This window comes from Amblyraja radiata, chromosome 9 (assembly GCF_010909765.2).
Source record: "Amblyraja radiata isolate CabotCenter1 chromosome 9, sAmbRad1.1.pri, whole genome shotgun sequence".
Classification (NCBI taxonomy): domain Eukaryota; kingdom Metazoa; phylum Chordata; class Chondrichthyes; order Rajiformes; family Rajidae; genus Amblyraja; species Amblyraja radiata.
This window is the reverse complement of record NC_045964.1, coordinates 24,691,484-24,713,459: the sequence shown is the minus strand read 5'-3', so window position 1 is coordinate 24,713,459 and position 21,976 is coordinate 24,691,484. Positions and strand designations below refer to the sequence as shown.

The 21,976-nt window shown below is 40.4% G+C and overlaps 1 protein-coding gene and 1 long non-coding RNA gene across 13 annotated transcripts in view; both read right to left on the bottom strand.

Moving 5' to 3' along the window:
* Positions 1-21,976, bottom strand: part of gphn (gephyrin) — a 458,009-nt gene that overhangs the window by 77,337 nt on the left and 358,696 nt on the right. For 6 of the 12 annotated variants that reach the window (XM_033026894.1, XM_033026895.1, XM_033026884.1 and 3 more), the window contains one exon: positions 15,141-15,212. The exons of the other annotated variants lie outside the window; for them this stretch is intronic. In XM_033026894.1, the coding sequence (XP_032882785.1) occupies positions 15,141-15,212 (72 nt within the window). The remainder of the gene's footprint in view (positions 1-15,140; positions 15,213-21,976) is intronic. 12 annotated transcript variants of the gene reach the window in all.
* On the bottom strand, positions 114-9,946 carry LOC116976876. Its single transcript, XR_004413065.1, has 3 exons — positions 9,936-9,946; positions 2,587-2,593; positions 114-259 (listed from the first exon to the last, which is right to left on the bottom strand). It is a non-coding gene; the product is annotated as an uncharacterized LOC116976876 (long non-coding RNA).

Sequence of the window (21,976 nt, the reverse complement as noted above, 5' to 3'; positions counted from 1 at the left end):
CTTACTATTCCTGTGGGGATGATCAGCCATGATCACATTGAATGGCGGTGCTGGCTCGAAGGGCCGAATGGCCTACTCCTGCACCTATTGTCTATTGTCTATATTCAAGAACCTATTAATCGCCGCTTAAAAATTCCCAATTAATTGGTCTCCACAGCTGCCCGTTCCAATGAATTCCACAGATTCACCACCTTCTGGCTGGAGAAATTTCTCCTCATCTCCATTCTAAAGGTACGTCCTTTTATTCTGAGGCGATATCCTCTGTATGGAGGTAACATATTAAGGGAGAGCAGAGCAAGAAGCGAGGAGATTGAATTTTAAAGAAGGACATTGTAAAAGATAAAGGAAAAACATGACCAATAAATTCAAATGTATAGCTCCCTAAAAGAGCAAATGGCAGTTGTGAACATCACAATGAAAGACAAACAGCATTTTGGATTGAATTGAAAAGAAAAGGAGCAGAGTTAAGGAGGAAAATATATAGTTTCCAGTTCACTGATCACACTGCATATTAAATGTTCAGCTGGAGGTTATATTCAGCACTTTAAATCGATAGAAAGCATAGGGGATTAAAATGCTAAAAAAGGGAAAATAAAGTCACTAACAGGTGCTTGAAATTCCATTATTGCCTCAACGGAGGAGGCTAACATGAAAGTCAATAGAAGCTTTGAGAAATAAAACAGGAAACACACTGGACCTGGTAGAGTTCCAGTGATAAGGGATCATCCACTTAAATTTGCCGTCAGAAACATGCTAATTATACAGCTATAAAGAGCATTATGTTTCCAGCAACGGAAAGAAAGTTAACACCGTCTTCACGAAACTATGGGGAGACACAGTGGTGCAGCAGCAGTTGCTACTTTACAGCGCCAGAGACCCGGGCTCCATCCTGACGATGGGTGCTGTCTGTACGGAGTTGTACGTTCTCCCTGTGACCGTATGGGTGTTCCCCAGGTGCTCCAGTTTCCTCTTACATTCCAAAGACACGCAGGTTTGTAGGTGAACTGGCTTCTGTAAATTGTCCCTCGTGTGTAAGATAGAACTAGTGTAGGCAGGCATGAGACAGGAAAAAACTGAAAAAAGAGGAAGAGAGATGGGGGTCCAGGGGGCATTGCCCTCTGGTAGGGTTCCAAGGGGCAACGCCCCTAGCGGGGGTAAAAATTATCAATTTTTTGATAATTGCACCTTGAAATGACAGTTTTCTTGCCTTTACCCTTAATTTCTACTGTAATTTTTTTTTATCGTACCTTAAAATAACATATTTTACTTGCTTGTCACTTAATTTACACAGAAAATTTGTGATACTCATACCGAAAATTGATACCAGCTCCGATACGGTAGGCCTAGGGCACAGAGGGAAACCGCTACTCTACATGTGCAGAGCTGAGCGCTAGCCCTAGAGATGCATATGCAAAGACGGTCGGCCCGCACCCTGCGTACATGCCTTCCGCTAAAATCGACTCAGCGGATTCCCAAGCTCTCAATCATCCGCGCAGCCGCTCACTGTCCAGCGGAAAGCCATTTATAGCGGAGATTTAGACATATTTTTAAAAATTAATTTACCGAATTTCAAAATCTGCAGATAAATCTCATGGGTTATGGGCGATCGTTGATTGGTGCGGATTCAGTGGTCCAAAGAGCCTGTTTCCATGCTGTATCTCTAAACTATCTATAAAGCAGCACAGATCAGTGTCTGATACTAGTGTATATTAGGTTCTTCTTATTGGAGTCATCTCTCACAGGTCTATCATATTTATATGACACCATAAAAATGACAGCTTTATTTGACTGAAATAGACCATGTTGCAGAAAATTGCGGAAATAAAGAGAGATTTCAATTTCTTTGAGCTTGGCATCTTTTCAAGTTAATAAAACACAGAGACTCCAAACTGACCTTTGTGAGATTTAATAAACACGACAGTATGGTTACACAAACATGAATTTTTCACATCTTGTGCAGTGTATATGGCACAATATGTAGACTAAGAATGTAGAGATGTTAATTCAAATCCTGTCAGAGCAGCTTGGAATTAAAATGTACCTAATTCAACAAACCTGGATTTTTTTTAATACAGGTCATATCAATAATGTTAACAGCATGTTGCAGCTGTACAAAACATTGATTAGATCACACTTAGAAGTTTGTGCACAGTTCTAGATGTCACACTACCAGAGGGGTTTGATAGTACAAGAGAAAATGTAGAAGAGGTTCAGAGGATGTTGCTAGAATGGAAGGCTGTAGATGTAAGGAGAGATTGGATAGGCTGGATTTATTCTCAATTGAACATGGGAGGCTGAGGGGATGGCCTTATATATTGTAAAATCACAAGGGGTGCCAGAAACCTGAGCGATCCTGACCTCGGGTGGTCTGTGCGGAGTTTGTGCGTTCTCCCTGTGACCGCGTGGGTTTTACTCCGGTTGCTCCGCAGTTTCCTCCAACATTCCAAATATGTGCAGCTTGTAGGTTAATTGGCTTCTGTAAATTGCCCTTATGTGTAGAACGCGAAAGTGGGATAACGTGGAGCTGATGTGCGGGTAATTGGTGCTCAGCACGGACTCAGTGGGCCGAAGGGCCAGTAGCCACACTGTCCCCCTAAACTAAACTAAAAATGGGATAGTCAGTCTGAGGGTGGTGGTTATCTGGAACAAACTGCCAGGAAGTGGTAGAGCCAGATACAATTACAATGTTTAAAAGGCGTATGGACAGGTACTTGGTTAGGAAAGGCATAGAGAAATACAGGCCTAATCCCGCCAAATGGAATTAGTGTAAGATGTGCATCATAGTCAACATGGAAGAGCTGGCCCTAAAGGTTTCTGTTTCATTGATCCTATGATTTAATGAAATTACTGAATTGTGATTAAAAACTCATGTGATTCCCTCATGTGCTTAAGGAAGTTTACTGCCCTGAACAGATGTGGTCTCAATGCAATCCTGGATGGACAACAATGCGCCTGACACTTGACTGCCTACTGAGATGGTTCAGAAACCACTCAGCAGATGTAAAAAAACACCATTAGCTCGCAAGCTAAGGCAGTTGAAGAAGACAGATTCCCTTTCATTAGCGAAGGGCAATGATTCCTGGCCTTGCCAATGATATCCACAACGTATGAATGAAAAAAGAAACTCTTTTGCCAACTGAAGTAGTATAAATATCAATCTAATGCCTTCTGCAAATGTGATTATGTAATAAGCTAAACTCAGTTATTTACTGGATTTGATTTGATTCACTGAATGAGGGGCTCACCAGTAAAACAAAAATAAACGGAATAACCCAGCAAGTTTGTTGTATCAGAACATGGTCAAATAAATGTCAGTCGATAGTCTGCCCCATGTGAAAGGAGACAGCGAGTTTGAGACAGGAAAGAGACAGTCCAAGTGAATTTGAGGGCAGGGTGAAAATTTAAAGTAAAGCTGGATCTGAAGAGTCTTGAAATGTCACCTCTCCTTCTACAGATGCTGCCTGACCCGCTGAGTTACTCCAGCACTTGGTGTTTTACTCAAGTTTATTGTTTCAATCCCCAAGCATATTGGTGACTATTTCAGGCAAAAGGAGCCCACGGTGTTGCCAAGTTATGGTTGTCACCCAGGTAAATTGATGAAGTCAACACATCCTTTCTTTTCAAGCAAGACCTCAAAAGTTGTGACCACTATTTGTACTCTAACAACCTAATATTCACTTTACTGAATGCTCAGCTAGCCGGAACTGTGCCTTGTTGTTGACATCAAGGAGTTCTTATTATAAACTTAGAAAATTACATTACTATATGCATGATTGCTGACACATAGTTTCTATAGAGAATAAAGCAAATCATTTTGATAGCCCATATGAAGTGGAGGAGGAAAAGATAATTAAACTTACTATGGGTTTAATTATGAGGACATAAAAAAACGAGCTTTCATAATTAGACAGATGTCATCCAAATTTCCTCACTCGTTTGTTTTTTCTCGCAAAATATCCTCAGTTGAACTTCAAGTCCACTGGCTTCAGAACATCTCCAATGAATATGGCAGTTTGTTAAAATAAGATGATAACGGGCTGGAATGAATACAAGAGATGAAATATAAAATAATTTTTGCTGTCATTCAATTTATAGTCCACGTTTTTTACATTTGAACCTGCTACTGATATGGACAATTTCATTTCCTGCATAGTCAATGTAATTTCAATGTCACTTATGCAAGACATTAGCCTGGAACTTCTTGTGTTCCCCATACCTCTACCATCTATTTGGAATGCATTTGGAGTGCTTCTTTCAGAAGCAACTTAGTCCACCCCACCTTCAATCTGATCAGTGTGCAGGGACTTATTGTTGTAACTTTATGAGACTTTTTAAAGGGGAAACCAGTGGATATAGTATATCTGGATTTTCAAAAGTCATTTGATATGATCCACAAATAATAGTTAAGTAAAGTAAGGGGGCTTGTGATAGTGGGTAAAATACTACAGCTTTGGTTAAAGGACAATATAGACAGCTTGATTGTAATCATGTATAAGAAAGAACTGTAGATGCTGGAAAAATCGAAGGTAGACAAAAAAGCTGGAGAAAATCAGCGGGTGAGGCAGCATCTATGGAGCAAAGGAATAAGCGACGTTTCGGGTCAAACCCATCTCCAGCTTTTTAGTCTACCTTGTAATCATGTCTAGTCTTTTTGCTGACTGGATAACACGCAACAAAAAAGCTTTTCACACATGACAATAATAAAATAAACTAAACTAAAAAACAAAGAAACAGGGACTTTTCCCACTTCAAGATGCTGTTGCTGATGAAAATTCACATACGTTCAAAAACCAGAATTAAACGTTTCCAACTCTGCATAAGTAATAATGTAAGGTGTGAAACTAAGGTATAAAGAAGCGACAAAAAGGGACACTGGCAAGTAAACCAAAGAAGGTGGAGGACATTATGGGAATATGTACAGTGGCGCACTTTGGTTGGAAGAATACAAAAAACAGAATATTTTTGAAATGGTGAAGCTCCTTCAGGTTCAGACAATGCAGAATGCAGACACACAGATAGAGCAAGTGATTTGGAAAATAAATAGTGTGTTGACCTTGAATGAAATGGGGTTGGTGTACAAAAATAAAGCGGTCATGTTTAGGCGATACTACATTCAGATTACTGTGTGCAATGCACATGGAAGCAGATGCTGGGTTTAGAATTAGTACATGTTAGCAGTTCTTGGGATGAGGGGCTTCTCCTACAAAGACCAAATGAGAAAGCTTGTAAACTTACAGGAGTTTACAAGAGTGAAGGGAAATCATACGCAATTCTGAGAGACACGATAAATTTTAGATGCTGAAATCTTGAGCAAAAAAAGCAAATCTTGGAGGAACTCAGCAGGTTAAGGGGCTGTCCCACTGTGGCGACCTAATCTGCGAGTTCAGAAGAGTTTGACCTAGACTCATACTTGCAGCAAGGGCAACACGCGGTCCTAGGAGGTCTTTGTAACTCTCCTTCATGCTCGAGAGTAGTCCCCGCGTACTCGAGGCCTCAGCTAGGTTGCGGCGTATTTTTCAACATGTTGAAAAATGCCCGCGAATAAAAAAAGGTCGCCATGGAAAAAAAATCGATATTTTTTTTACTCGTAGGTTTAGTCGAGGTAGGTCGGCATGTTATTCGTAGGTAATCGAGAGTAGTCGAAGATAATCGAAGATAGTCGAAGGGAGGACGAAGGAGGTCATCTTCACTCTCCACTATTCGGTGTCCAATTTTCCTGAAGCTAGTCGAAGCTGGTCTTCGACACGGTTCACAGGGAGAACATACAAACTCCGTACAGACAGCACCTATAGTCAGGATTGATCCTGGTCTCTGGCACCGTCAGGCAGCAACTCTATCGCTGCGCTATTGTGCCGCCCCTAACTCCTATGATCTTATACACCACTATAAGATCACCCCCTCATCCTCCTGCGCTCTAATGATTCAGGGATGTGGTGATCATGTTGAAAACTTTTCGGTGCCAGTGGCGAAAATTGTGGGTTGTCGTAGGTACTGTCATTGGTTGTCGCCAGGTTAACGAAGGTTGTCGCCAGGTTAACGAAGGTTGTCGCCAGGTGACGTAGGTTGTCGCCGGTGCTGACTTCGGAGGATTCCATTGTCCTAGTTGCAGGCAGTCGCCTAAAGAATTGCCTAAGTGGGACAGGCCCTTAACAGGGCTGAGGTTGATAAGCATTTGGTACTTTCCCATTCAATGCTAGACTCCATTTGGGAAAAGCGATGGTGAGAACTCTTCAGGACGTTTAATACTTGCACGATCCCACTGGAGTCACAAAATTGCTAACACATGGAACTTCTGGCTTTTTTCAAGAAAAACCTAGTCAATAAAATCATTACTAAACTGCAGAAACTAGAAAGTAACTGCAAGTGTTAGTTTATACCGAAGATAGATACAAAATGCTGGAGTAACTCAGCGGGTCAGGCAACATCTCTAGAGAAAACGAATGGGTGGTGTTTTGGGTAGGGACCCTTCTTCAAGGTTAAGAAATATCTTGCAATTGGGGCAGCAGTGTATGGTGGGAACAGCAAGAGGAGAACAGCTGAAAGAAGACATAGGATAATGGCCCCAATCTTCACCCATTTAGCCCATACTGACAGGACCCAGGCTTCTTGGTACAAACCACAAGCAGCTTTGATAGTAAAAGCTAAATACATACAGTAGATTCATCACTTATGTGCACCTTAATATACTGTGTGCCCACAGGAACATTCAGGATTTGTTTCAAAGGATAGTGGATGATCAAAGATTTCCTTCATGCTGTTTATACCACTGAGGAAGACTAATTGATTTTTATTTAACCCATTTGTCACAGTTAAAGCTACAGCTGCGGCCCAATAATGTAATTGCAACTGAATATGTGACTCAAGTCTTTAGAGAAATGCCTTTCTGCTTGCTTGGAGACGCTGGTCAAAATGGAATACAGAGGCATTCAGAGAGCACACTGGTACAAAAGTCACCTGATAACTATTCCACCTTCAACATATCCTCTGCATTATCATCCTGAGAGACAGATCATTTGGATTTTTTTTCCCTCAGTCATTGCATAGGGCTTTTGGAGTCTCATACGTGCCAATTGCAGCACGAGCACGCCGTGTGTCACCCTTGCCGTTCCAGGTTAAGACCACTCAACCATCCTTCATCAAATTACTCGTTGTGGATTATTGCCAAATGATCATGAAATGCAAATATTTATTTTTCCCTTTGTTCCTATCTCTGGAAAAGGTGAATTTTCAGGAGTTTCTGGTTTTAGTCAGAGTTCTACAATAAGGAGTATTTTGTTTTCTCTCTTGTATTTCTCTGGATACGTGATGCCATACCAGCAAGCATTTTAAGAAAAGGACACAAATAAATTATCTCAAGGTGACACACCAACTTCAGATGTTGGGATTTTGTTTTATTAACACCACAATGTAATTTGCATAGATATACTGGGAGCTGTATCTTGACCTTAAAGCTTGATGATTTGTGAGTTGATGTGTCCCTGCTTGGTATCAGCAAATGATCTGATTATTAAGTACTTTTCTTCGGAAAATAAATCTTGGGTCGGTAAAGTAATATGTCGACCCAATGATAAATGTACACAGACAGCATTTAGCACCTAGATATATTTAGCAATATAAGCTCAGCAGAGAGACTCTTCACAAAAAAAAAACATTCTTTATACACTCAGAGAGACTTAAAAAATTCCAAGAAATTTATTTGCTGTTATTTTCATTTAATTTAAAACATGTTATGAATCATGGGATCAATCCATGCATGAAGCAGCTTGAGATTCACATTGGATTTTTGTACCAATGTCAATCATGCTTTTGATACCGTTAAAAAAAATGCCAACGGATCATTTACCACTAAGCTTAAAGATTTAGTCATGACAATAATCTCTGAAAATAATCAGGCAAATTATGTCACTGTGCACCAAATGGTCTCATGTTATTCATTTGTTAAAATTGTGGCAGTTTTAGTTCAAATGTACGAGTTGAGGAATACATACGAATACCATCTCAGTTTATCTCAGACATAAGCATGATATGAGGCATCTTTGTGTTAAAAATTTAGGAGTCTGTTTATTTGTTTGGAAACTTTACTAAATGTGTTTAATTCGGAACACTTGTTAAAAATTGTTGCAAGATAATTCATTTATACGGAGGGGGATGAATCATTAGCTTTATGTGTGGGTTGTTTTAAAATGAATTCTAAAGCTTCGGTTGATATGTGGTAACTTGTGCATCTTGAATCTTGGCATTAAATGACTTAACAAAAATGTTCCAAGTTCTTCTTAGGATGTTTGGACTGAAGTTAATGCAATTAAGATTTAAAATCGCTTGAAAATCTGCTTGAGAAGGTAGCTAGTCTTGGCTTTAATTATAGCAATATTAGATATTTTCTCAACAAGAAATCTGGCAATTACTGAGGTTTATGACTATATTCATCATATTTCTGTTTAATCACACAAACCTAGCATGTACTGATGTTCTGTTAGTTGAATTCACACTGTGCTTAATTTTACAAAGCTTGTTATTGGAACCTGATAGTTGTGTCACTGTTTCTTTTTCAAAATAACATTAATCAGAAACATTGTGGAATATCAAATGAGGAATGTTGACAATTAAACCAGAAGAGGCAAGGAAGCAATGGAATATTTTCTCAGATTATGCTGGAACCTAGGAAACCATTCCAAACATGTGAAAATAGTGGTTTCATGGCAGTGCAACAAAGGAATCCTTTGTAAGTGTAGAGAGTTCAACCAGAGGGAATATTTGGTTGAGTTTATGCAAGTATTCATGAAATAGCACACGGGATGGCATACTTCCAGGTATAATGGAGTGTTACAGGTCACATGATCCAACAGCTTTTTAATCTTTATTATTGGGAAAATAATTGTAAAATATTATTGTAAAAATAAAATAATGACGCTGACCAATGTTTTATTAAAAATTCATTATCGTCACAGATTTTCTCTCAGAACATAGAACAGTGCAGCACCAGAGCAGACCCTTCGACTTGTAATACCTGTGTCAAACATGATGCCAAGCTAAACTAATCTCACCTGCATGTACATCCCTCCATTTCCTGCACATCCATGTGCATATCTAAAAGCTTCTTAAATGCCATGTCATATCAGCCTCCACCAGGCACCCACAACCCTCGGTGTAAAAAACGTGGCCTGCATATCCCCTTTAAACTTTACCCTTTTCACCTTAAAGCTATTCCCACTAGTCTTTGACATTTCCTCCATGAGGAAATAAAAGTTCTGACTGTCAACCTTATCCATGCTCTCATAATTCTATATACTTGTCAGGGCTTCCCTCAGCCTCCAACGATCCAGAGAAAACAATTAAGTTTGTCCAACCTCTCCTTTTTGGTAATAGCCTCTCATACAGGAAACATTCTGGTAAACCGCCTCCACAACCTCTCTAAAGCCTCTCTAAAGCCTCCAAATCCTTCCTGTATTGGGTGACCAGAACAGAACACAACACTCCAAATGTGGCCTAACCAAATTCCTATAAAGCTGCATAATGACTTCCTGACTCTTATACTCAATCCCCTGACCCAGGAAGGCATGCATACCATGTGCCTTCTTTATTACTCTATTTACTTGTGTTCCACTTTCAGGGATCTATGGACTGGGACCTCAAGATCCTTCTGGATATTAATGCTGTTATGGTCTTTCCATTAATTGTATACCTTCCCCTTTCATTCAACTCCCCATAATGTAGCACTTCACACTTTGTTGGATTAAACTCCATCTTCCATTTCTCTGCCCATTTCTGTAACTGATTATATCCCTTTGTATACTTTGACAGTCTTCCGCACAGTCCATAACTCTAGCAATCTTGATGTCATCTGCAAACTTACTAACAGTCTACATTTAAGTCCAAGTCATTTATATATATCACAAACAACAGAGGTCCCAGCACAGATCCCTGCAGAACTCCACTGGTCACAGACATCCAGTCTGAATAATGCTCTTCCACCACAACCCTCCATCTTCTATTAGTTAGCCAGTTCGGAATTCATACGACAAAGTTACTACTGTATGAACCCCATGTAACTTAATCCTCTGGATCAGCCTACCATGGGGAACTTTAATCAAATGCCTCACTTAAATCCATCTAAACAATGTCCGCCACCCAACCCTCATTGATCATCATCATCACCTCCTCAAAAAACCCAATCGTCAGAAAGCCCTGACCTTCCACGTACAAAGCCATGTCGACTTTCCATAATTAGTCCATTCTCTTCCAAACAGATGTAAATCCTATGCTGTAGAATCCTCTCCATTAGTTTCCCTACCATTGACGTAATGCTCACTGGCCTATAATTCCCTGGATTCTCTCTACTTCCCTTCTTTAACAAAGGAACAACATTAACTACTCTCCAGTTCTACGCTTGTGGCTAGAGACAGTGCAAAGATGCCAAGGCTCTTGCAATTTCCACTCTTGCCTCTTAATAACCTGGGTAGATCCCATCAGGCCCTAGAGATTTATCCGCCTTATTACTTTTCAAGAGTTGATTTCAAACTGCCCTTGCATATTCCCTACACTGATCTCACTCTCTTCCGTCCTTCTCCTTGGTGCAAAGTAGACAAAAATGCTGGAGAAAATCAGCGGGTGAGGCAGCATCTATGGAACGAAGGAATAGGTGATATTTCGGGTCGACACCCTTCTTCAGACTGAGTTGACGTTTCGGGTCGAGACCCTTCTTCAGACTTGACTCGAAATGTCACCTATTCCTTCGCTCCATAGATACTGCCTCACCCACTGAGTTTCTCCAGCATTTTTGTCTAACTTCGATTTTTCCAAAATCTGCAATTCATTCTTAAACAGATGCAAAGTATTCGTTTAGTATCTCCCCAAACCCTTGGACTCCAAACACAAATTCCCCCCTTTGTCCTTGAGTGGTGCTATCTTCCCGCCGGTTATCCTCTTGCTTTTAATGTAGGCATAAAAACCCTTGGGATTTTCTATAATCTTCAAAGCCATTTCCTGGCTACATTTTGCCCTCCAAATCTGCTGCTTGAGTTCTTTTCTACTTGTTTTATATTCCTCAAAGACCGTCTGATGTTGAATAATATGTCTAACATATCTGCTACGTGATTACTTCTTGTCAAGGTTTGAAGGTGTTTAGTTTTGTCAAAAAACTATGATGACTAGAAACATTTTTACGTCCTGATTATTAAAATGGGGATTGAGAAGCAACTCTTCAATTATAGTAGGGGGATTATTTTGATCAATAATAATAGTGTGGTTCTCAACAGCAAGCCCGTGTGCGCGATTTTGGCGCCGTTTAGAGGGGGGCAGGTTTAAAACGCGATTTTCTCTAGGCTGTTCAAATCGCGGTTTTTCAGCCTAGTTAATTATTAACGAAAAATCGCTGGAAGATTCCCTCGCTTGAGCTATTATTAGTTTTAAGGGCTTTCCTTACTTGTTATAGTAGTTTAAAAATTAACCTCTAAACCCCCGACCGCCGACAACGGGCCGGATCTCATACAGGGGAAAACGGAAGGTAGGCTGTTTATTTTTACGTTAAAAGGGCTTCTTAAGATCCCTTTATACAAAGTTTAAAGTTGCGAGTAGCTCATTTTGGGCCCATTATATCCGCAGTATTTTTCTGGGCATTTGAGGCACAAATCCACCGCAATGTGAACGTTCTAAACCAGCGCGTTCACAGGATCCCACTAGAAAGCTGATTTAAATGGACTTTAATTTACAGCAATTAAACACTAAATTCCTTCCATTTGGCCTATAAATTAATGTAAATGAGATTTAAAAATCATGTTTTATTGTGAATTATTTGTGAATATTATTTGGACACTTAGGCTATTTTAAAATGTTAATCATTTATTAAGAAATAGATAGATGTTTAGATCTAGTAATTGAAGTTTGGAATTAGCTACAATTGGGTAACTAACTAATTATATGCTTTAATTTCAGGTCATCCAAGTAAGATTATTTTATATTTGTTTCAGAATGCTTCAATCTATGATAACTGAAAATTTCATTCAGTTCCCTTAATTTTTAAGAAAGTTATGGGCTTTTGACTGTCCACGATCACAGCTTTTTTGTTATCTCCATAGAAAATCAATAGGGAACAAGATGCTAATTTCCGAGTATGAAAATGGCCATAACTTTTTAAATACTTGAGATATGAAAGTGAATTAGGTGTCAAATTAAACTTATTTTTATGCTTTATCTGATGGGATAAATTGCAGACTTGATTTTTAAAATCTCAAAACTTTGTAACATTGCTACCTTCTGTCATGTTTCCCCAAATGTCTGTGCTCCTATTGATGCCAGGTCAGGCAGTGTATACGCCTGCAGATTAATAATTTCCCAAGTTGTGAAATCTGCCTGTTCGATTATGCAAGTTGAAGTCGGACAGAAGAAATTGCTGACAACAGAACAATTAAGTTGACTTTTTAAATTTGATTTGTTATTAAATGTAAGTGTATCGGGTAAGATCACACTATGGCGACTCCCCAGCTACTGTTGGGTAGTTGGAATCCTTACTACTTTAACCATAATCCTCTACACTTCCCTGTGATTTATCAACATATATACTCCTGTATCTCCTATTGATTGTAGGGAGGCCAACAACATAATTTCAGAAGATCATTCCTTTTTTTGAATCTAAACTCTACCCATGTGGTCGCATTTCAAGGGCTTTCGAAGACAACCCCCCTCATAAGTGGAATAAAGATCTCCTTGATAATAATGCAATGTCCCCTTCCCTGAGACATTCTACCCCTGCCATTAAGCTTGAAACTTCTAAACTCTGGATTGCTGAGATGCCAAGCTTGCCCATTTTTGACTCCTGTGATATGTCTCAGTGATTGAAACAATATCATATTCCCATGTGCTGATCAATGCTCTAAGTTCATCAACCTTACCAATCAGGCTCCTTGCATTAAAATAGATGCATTTTAGTCTTCCACTTTTTCCACATGCCTTATCGTGCTTATTTAATAATCAATTTGTAAATAAGATTTCATTCAGATAAAGATTTTCTCGGATTTAGGAATTCAAGGGAAATATTTGCTAAAATACAAATTAAAGCTGCCAGGCACTAGCATATTTGAACAAAATGTACACTGATTTTTTTTTGATATGTGACATGATCAAACTTAACAGGTAATTCTAACTTCAAAGGAAAATGTTGGCGGCTCTCAAGTTAATTTCTCATTCCCTGCCTTCCCATGAAGGTGACCTGACAGAACTAAAAGAGCTCATTGAACTTCTTGGCACCAGACTATAGAATACAAGTTTTCTGAGGGGAAAACCTATCACAGCAGTCAAATTGCTCAGATGTTGAATAATATATGTCTAACAATTCTGCTATGCGATTACTTCTTGTTAAGTTTTGAAATTTCTTCACATTTCAGTTAATCCTACAGCATCTTTACTGAATTCCATTTGAGTTTTCAAGATTACTGATGCATGACAATTCCACTGCATCATGTTATTGCAAAAATAGAGCTAACAATTCAGCTTGGACAAAAAAACAAAACAATGAATTCCACTTATAGAGCATCTGAAAGATATGGGGGTGAAATCAAACTCAGTAGCACTCATTAGACAAAAAAAAAATAGAAGCAAGGAACTGCAGATGCTGGTTTACAAAAAAAAAAGGACAGAGGGCTAGAGTGACCCAGCGGGTCAGACATCATCCCTGGAGAACAATGATTGCTGATGTTGCAGGTCGGAACCCTTCTTCAGATAAAAATAGTATCTGATGTGCAAATTTCCACTTGTCAAGGTGATTGCCAAATCGAGGAGAACAAACAATATTTCATTCTCTCTTTGCAGAGACAAGCAGGCAGATGGAACAATGGACTTTTGAACAATTACAACTATTGTGCAGCTTGCCATTAACAGTACAGGTTACACTAAGGCTCCTGCATAGCATCTCTGTACTACAACAGAATCAAAAGATATTCCACACTCTCAACATTCAGCTGGTATGAAACTAGAGACAGCAATATCCTGTTCTTAATTATGCCCTGTAATGTCTTAATTATGCTTCAGACCATTGCATTAGCTACATTTGAGCTACCATAACAAATCAAAAGGTGGTTACCGGGAGACTTGGGCTATCCGTTAAACATGGCTCCTGGCAGTGGTGCACGACGCAATCACACATGAACAGAATGGATGCAGTGAAAACCATCCTGCTAAGCATAATAAAGCAGACCACGCTTTCACTGCCTGGAGGAACTTCACCATGCTCATCAGAGTAGTTGTCAACATTTTCAGAGGTTTTTGCATGCTGCACAGTCATTTACATCATAAAAGTACAAATGCTGTCACAATCTAAAGAATGAGCAGAGGAGGCAGATGAAGACAGTGAAGTTCGAGGAAGGAAGAAAGAAAGCAACACGGAGTATTTTTTTTGGTCTGCTTGTTAAAGGAAAGCTTACTGTACCTCGGTTTAAGTCATTTCAGATACCCAAGAAGTAAAATTTGACAAAACAGTGCTGGGAAAGTGAGAAGACAAGAATGACAGACATTCTGTGACTTGATTTCAAACGCAGTCAGAAGCTCAGAGCCAAACATTTGCCATAGAGGAATGCAGAGGTGGAACCTACAAGTGATATGACACTTAACATGTGGTCTTAAGTCGGAATAAGGATGAAGCAAGCGCAGACGTCAGCTTGTCAAAGGGCAAGGTTACGCAATAGTTCTGTGATGGCACACCTAGATGACAGGACAACCAATAGAGAAAAATTAATTAAATGTTTGATGCATTCTGAAGGGATGCAATATGTGGGCTACTTTTCCCTGTTAAGGGGCTTGGAGGAGTTCAGCCCCAACTAGGCACAGAACTTTGTGCAGAGTTTGGAGGTCATACTTTCCAGGATGCAAGGTCTACAAACATGTGAATGGACCACCTACATATTGGAAAGGAGTGTGGGAGTACTTTCGCTGGAAGGACTGCAATTGTTCAACGTGGCTCACCTCCATCTACCCAAAAGCAATGAGGGATGGGCACTAAATGCCGGCATTGAGAAGACATTGTAATCTGTTAAAATTCCCTCAATTTGGATAAGTTCCAGATGTTTGAGGTTTGGACAATCACAGATGTATTGCTACTACTTAAGAACGGAGTGAGGCAGAAATCAGAATATGTAGGTTTGTTAGCTTACCATTAGTCTTTGGGAAAATCACATTTAACACATTGATGTATGTGGGATCTTGGGTTCCAAGTCCATAGCTTCCTGAAAGTAACAACACAAGTAGATAGAGTGGTAAAGAAGGCGTACGGTATGTTTGCCTTCATTGGTCGGGCATTGAATACAAGAGTTATGTGGCTGCTTTATAGGACTTTGGTTAGGCTCATTTGGAATAATGTGTGTACTATGGTTGCACCAATACAGGAAGGATCTGGAGCTTTGGAGAGGATGCAGAAGAGGTTTACCGGAATGCTGCATGGATTTGAGAGTATTAGTATAAGGAGAGGTTGGACAAACTTGGATTGTTTTCAATGGAGCTTCAGAGGCTGAGGGGAGTCCAGATAGAAATAGATTAAAAAATGAGATGCATCGATAGCATAGACGGTTAGTACTGTTTTTTCAAAGGTAAAAATGTCAAAGAGAGCATAACTTTAAGTTGAGAGGGGCAAAATTTAAAGGAGATTTCCAGGGCAAGTTTTTTTTTGCACAGAGAGTGGTGGGTGCCTGGAACACGCTGCCGGGGGTAGTGGTGGAGACGGAGTTAATAGTGGCATTTATAAGGCTTTTAGATAGGTACATGGATATGCGGGGAATGGAGGGATATGGATCATAATCATATGTAGGCAGAGATTAATTTAACCTGATATCATGTTAAGCATGGATATTGTGGGCTGAATAGTCTGTTTCTGTGCTGCACTGCTCTATGTTCAAATTTGCAGGGGTTCTTTGAGGATGTAACAAGCAGCATAGACAGATGAATTGAGTGTATTTGGATTTTGAGAAGACATTCAACAAGGTGTCATGCTAAAGAATAAGAGTACATGATTGGGGGTAATATATTGGCATGGACAGTGATTGCAAACTAACAGGAAATAGGTAGGAAAGAACTGCAGATGTTGGTTTAAATCAAAGGTAGAATGAAGAATTCTAAGGTAGAAAGAATTCAAAGGTGGAATCAGACTGAAGAAGGGTCTCGACCCGAAACGTCTCCCATTTCTTCTCTCCAGAGATGATACCTGTCCCTCTGAGTTACTCCAGCATTTTGTCTCTAACAGGAATTAGGGTTATTTTTGGTTTGTAATCAGAAATGAGAGGTGCCACAAGGATCAGTGCTGGGATCTCAACTATTTACTATCTGTATTAATAATTTGGTTAAAGGGACTGTGTCTAGTGCAGCCATGTTTATTTATGAAACAAAGATATGTAGGTAAGAAAGTCGTTAGAGGAACACAAATAAGCTGCAAAAATATATAGCTAGATTAAGTGTGAGCAAGAAGCTGGCAGGTGTAATGTGGAGAAATGTGAGATTATCCATTTTGGAAATAATGGAAGGAATATGAATAAGCAAATGGCTATTTACCTGAACTGAGACTATAAAATGTCATGCTATAAAGGGATGCAGGGGTCCTAGTGCCTGAAATAAAAAAGTTGGCATACAAGTAGATCAAATAATTAGAAAAGCCAATTGGATGTGGGGTTTTTCTGTAAGGCATATTGCGTGTAAGAGTAGAGGGGTTTTGACAGGTAATGAGAGTACTACAGAGCTGCTAACTCTCACGCATTGAGTGTGAGAATCACGCATTTTGCCCAATTCTCACGCTCTCACGTTGATCACAAATTTCTCACGCTCTGTCGTAAGAAATTCTGTGATCAACGAGAATTTCAAAACAATTATCAACTAACTTGATCGAACCGTCACACACCTCCAAACCATGTCCCCTTGCAAATTTACATTGAAAGACACGGACCGGGCAGTGAATGAGTGTCACCCAGCGCAGCAAGTAAGGCCATGTCCTGCTCCCGGCGGCAGTCGGAATTTAAGGATTTGCGGGAAGCGGCTGACAAGAGCGAGGCCGGCGAGCGGCAAGAGAGAGGTACATGGGCCGCGGAACCGGGGGGGCTGGGGGGCACTTTTTTGGCTAGACATGTTTCAATGTCTCCGCCTTTGGACGAGGCGCTGCTGTGCTCTGAGCAACGTGGTCGTGGGTGTTGGAGAGCCAGGGTGGAGGGAGGGATGGAAGCAGAAGCAGCGGCGGCGGCAGATGTGGACTGGGAACTGGGGCTGTCGAGTGTTTGCCGGGCTGGCGAGTCGCTCGCTGCAACTCCGGCCATGGAGCATCCTCGGTGTAGGAGACCCGGGCCGTCGGAAGCGTTGCGCCGCTGCCGTGAGAGTCTCTGTGCCCAATTCGCCCTGGTGACCGACATGGACCAGACTGGGTAAAAGCAGTGGAAGATAGTGGCCTTCAAATGGGGGTGGTTAGAGAAAGCATCCTGCTTGCCTGGTAGATTTACACTTACTGTTCCCGGTGTTGGGGGAGTTCAGAACCAGGGGTCACTGTTTAAGAATAAGGGGTAGGTCATTTAGGACTGAGATGAGGACAAACATTTTTCACGCAGAGAGTTGTGAATCTGTGGAATTCTCTGCCACAGAAGGCAGTGGATGTTTTCAAGAGAGAGTTACATTTAGCTCTTGGTGCTAACAAAATCAAGGGATGTGGGGAAAAAACAGTAAAGAGGTACTGATTTTAGGTGAACAGCTATGATCATATTGAATGGCAGTGCTGGCTCAAAGGGCCAAATGGCCTATTCCTGCACCTATTTTCTATGCTTGAGTATATGGCAATAACTCAACCACTTGATTTTGAAGCATTCATGCATGGTGGAGGTATAATTTAGTCATAGAGTGATACAGTGTGAAAACAGGCCCTTCGGCCCAACTTGCCCATACCCGCCAACATGTCCCAGCTACACGACCTGCTTTTGGTCCATATCCATCCAAACCTGTCCTATTCATGTATCAGTCTAACTGTTTCTTAAATGTTGGGATAGTCCCTACCTCAACTACCTCCTCTGGCAGCTTGTTCCATGCACCCACCACTCTTTGTGTGGAAAAAGCTACCCCTTAAAAATACTTCGAACAAAAAACATTGAAATCATTCTTCTACAATGCACTAAAACATGATTTTAATACATCAAATTTCAAAAGGTCTCTACCGTGGGAGGTGGGGGGGACACCCCCCCCCCTCCCTCACTCCACCCTCGCTGGGTACCCCAAGGCCAGTGATCAGTGATTGCTCAGCTCCCCCACTTTCAAAAATGCTCCACGGCCCCTGGTTCAGACGGAGAGTACTGGCAGATGTGAGCGGGGAACTGAGGCCAGTTGTCCATGATGTCCGGATCCCAATGCCCAGCGCTTCATGTTTTACAGTTGGCTAATGTTATTGATTTGTAATTAGCCTGATTTGTAATTAGTTGACAAAACCTTAATTTATTAATCCGGAATATCCAGGGGGATGGGATAAGTGTAATATTAAAATGACATGCAAGGTGTCAGGCTGTCTGTCACAAAATACAGCCCCGATAACCCATTATTTCCTTCAGTTAAATATTGGGAAGGTAGCACAATTGTAATTTGCCACTCAACTATTATGTTTGTTTACCACACTGCCTATTTCTAACCCCCCCAAATTCCTTTGACAGGATGAAAAGAAATCCCCAATCTCATTGTTTTATTAATTGAACATGTAGATGAACATCCTCAAGGAGTGTAATCAGATGGAAACTGATTCAGATGCAATGTTTAAGAGCTTGTTCAAAGAAGGGGCATGTTTTAAAGGAGTGACAAAGATACTTGCAGAGGAATGCGTGAGGAGGTTATTATTTGTCTTTAGTTTTAGCTTGAACCAGGACATCTGAAGATTCAAAGTTTAATATAGGAATTGTGCTGATACTGACTCCAACCAACCACGTAATGAATATCATCCATTCCGGAGGTTTTATTTTTCTGATGTCATTTAAACCACTTGGATTTCAATCACTTCAATGTAAAAGTAATTGGGAATGGGGAGCATTGGATCAAAAATTTGCCCTTGGTACATATTAACTGTAATATAATAATGTATGCATGTTGGTTGGTGCAATCAAAACAAAGATCTTTTTATCATTGTTGTGTTATGAATACCACAGAAAATATTATGTACTCTCAAGATCACATTCAATAAATATATATTGTTATTGGACTTTACATTTCAGAATATATATTGTTATTGGACTTTGCATTTCAGAAAAGTCCCAGCTGAGAGGAAGACAGCAAAATACTGAAAATATTGGGGGTGAAAATTACTTCAGGACAGTTTGTTAGGAAAATGAAGGAAATGGTAACTGAATACATACAGCTGAGTGAGTATAATTTTATGGATGAGAAATTTTATTCAACCAATTGATGACTTCTTTGACAAAGTAACTAGCATGTTAGATAACAAGGAAGCCAATGGATGTAGCAAATTTTGTTATCCAAAATTTGGTCCGTGAAGTGCCCCATAAAAGATTACCGCAATAGATAAGCACTTGTGGACTTGATCATAATAGGTTAAGTCCAGGGGGTCAGATATGGGGCTTTATGTGTGGGCCAGATATATTGTCAATGCAGAGGGGCTAGGAACAAGGCCAAGTGTACATCCAGAGTCAAGGTCTGGGATAGTACTAGGTGTGCAGTCAAAGCTGGGACAATGAGAGTGTTCAGCACTTGGAACCTAAGCAGGTAAGCAGGTATGATCAGGGTAGAATAGGGGGCCATGTGCAAGGCTGGACTCAGGGTCAGGAATGAGAGAAGGTATGCAACTGGAGTCAGGGTCAGGAGTAGTACCAGGTGTGCCGTGAGACCCAGGTTGGTCAGCATGGGCCAAGTGCTTGATTACAATCTGATTCTCATACATGAATACACTAAGATCATTTATGTGTTGCACCTGTTGATCAGAGCCTGGCTCTACTGTGGAATGTAATTAGGAATGTAATTTAGCCCAACCTTATTCATAGCTAATCCAATTTAAAGCATAAATATTGCATCCAAGTGTAAGTTAAAAGACTCACTACAGTATGCACCAGATGGCATAATTTCAAGCTGAAAAATGCAAAAGCTTCCTACCGTGGGAGGGGGGACACCCCCCTCCCACACCCCTCGGTCGCTACGCTCGCTCAGGCTTGGTCTCTCACAATCTCTCACACCCAACTCTCACCCAATGTTGGCAGACCTGTAGTACTATGTACAGCTTTGGTCTCCATTTTTAAGGCAGACTGTTTTCATTGGAAGCAGTGCAGAGAAGAGAAAATTCATGGGTTATTTATTGGGACAAGGGGTTAACATATGCGGAAATATCATGGAGCTTAGAAGAATGAGGAGTGAATTTGTTGCAACATTAAATGAAGAGGGGGATTGATAGGATAGATGCAGAGATATATCTCTTGGTGGAATAATGTGCATTGTTTCTGAAGATGGGTAAACCTACTTAAAAAAAAATCTCTTTGAAATTCTCTACCTGAGGGCTATGGATGCAAAGCCATTATTCAAGATGGAGATTAACAGACATTTGAAATACAAAGGGATAAGAAGGGTTCAACTGTTGGGTATAAATGCAGGAGTAGCAAGATGGATTCAACAGTGGCTGAATGGGAGAAGCCAGAGGGTAATGGTGGATGGTTGTTTGTCGGGTTGGAGGCAGGTGACTAGTGGGGTGCCTCAGGGATCGGTGTTGGGTCCTTTGTTGTTTGTCATGTACATCAATGATCTGGATGAAGGTGTGGTAAATTGGATTAGTAAGTATGCAGATGATACCAAGATAGGGGGTGTTGTGGATAATGAAGAGGATTTCCAAAGTCTACAGAGTGATTTAGGCCATTTGGAAGAATGGGCTGAAAGATGGCAGATGGAGTTTAATGCTGATAAATGTGAGGTGCTACACCTTGGCAGGACAAATCAAAATAGGACGTACATGGTAAATGGTAGGGAATTGAAGAATACAGTTGAACAGAGGGATCTGGGAATAACCGTGCATAGTTCCTTGAAGGTGGAATCTCATATAGATAGGGTGGTAAAGAAAGCTTTTGGTATGCTAGCCTTTATAAATCAGAGCATTGAGTATAGAAGCTGGGATGTAATGTTAAAATTGTACAAGGTATTGGTGAGACCAAATCTGGAGTATGGTGTACAATTTTGGTCGCCCAATTATAGGAAGGATGTCAACAAAATAGAGAGAATACAGAGGAGATTTACTAGAATGTTGCCTGGGTTTCAACAACTAAGTTACAGAGAAAGGTTGAATAAGTTAGGTCTTTATTCTCTGGAGCGCAGAAGGTTAAGGGGGGACTTGATAGAGGTCTTTAAAATGATGAGAGGGATAGACAGAGTTGATGTGGATCAGCTTTTCCCTTTGAGAATAGGGAAGATTCAAACAAGAGGACATGACTTCAGAATTAAGGGACAGAAGTTTAGGGGTAACATGAGGGGGAACTTCTTTACTCAGAGAGTGGTAGAGGTGTGGAATGAGCTTACAGTGGAAGTGGTGGAGGCAGGTTCGTTGGTATCATTTAAAAATAAATTGGATAGGCATATGGATGAGAAGGGAATGGAGGGTTATGGTATGAGTGCAGGCAGGTGGGACTAAGGGAAAAACGTTGTTCGGCACGGACTTGTAGGGCCGAGATGGCCTGTTTCCGTGCTGTAATTGTTATATGGTTATATGGTTAAGGGAGCAAGAGGCTGAGATTGGATTCAATTATGCAGTGAGCACGAGGGACCCCCTCACTCCTTTTAATTCAGTTGCCTTTTTCATATTAAATAGAAATTAAAATAACTTATTGAAATGTCTAAATTATTTAATTGTTGTAAAAATTATTTCACTGTTTTGGAATTTTAGCATGAACAATGTCACAAATCAATGTTGCCAGGTTATTAAAATGTTTTAATCACTATGATTTATACATAATGCCTCTGCACTATTCCTATTTGTTGCAGAGTGCAAATCAGGAAAAAA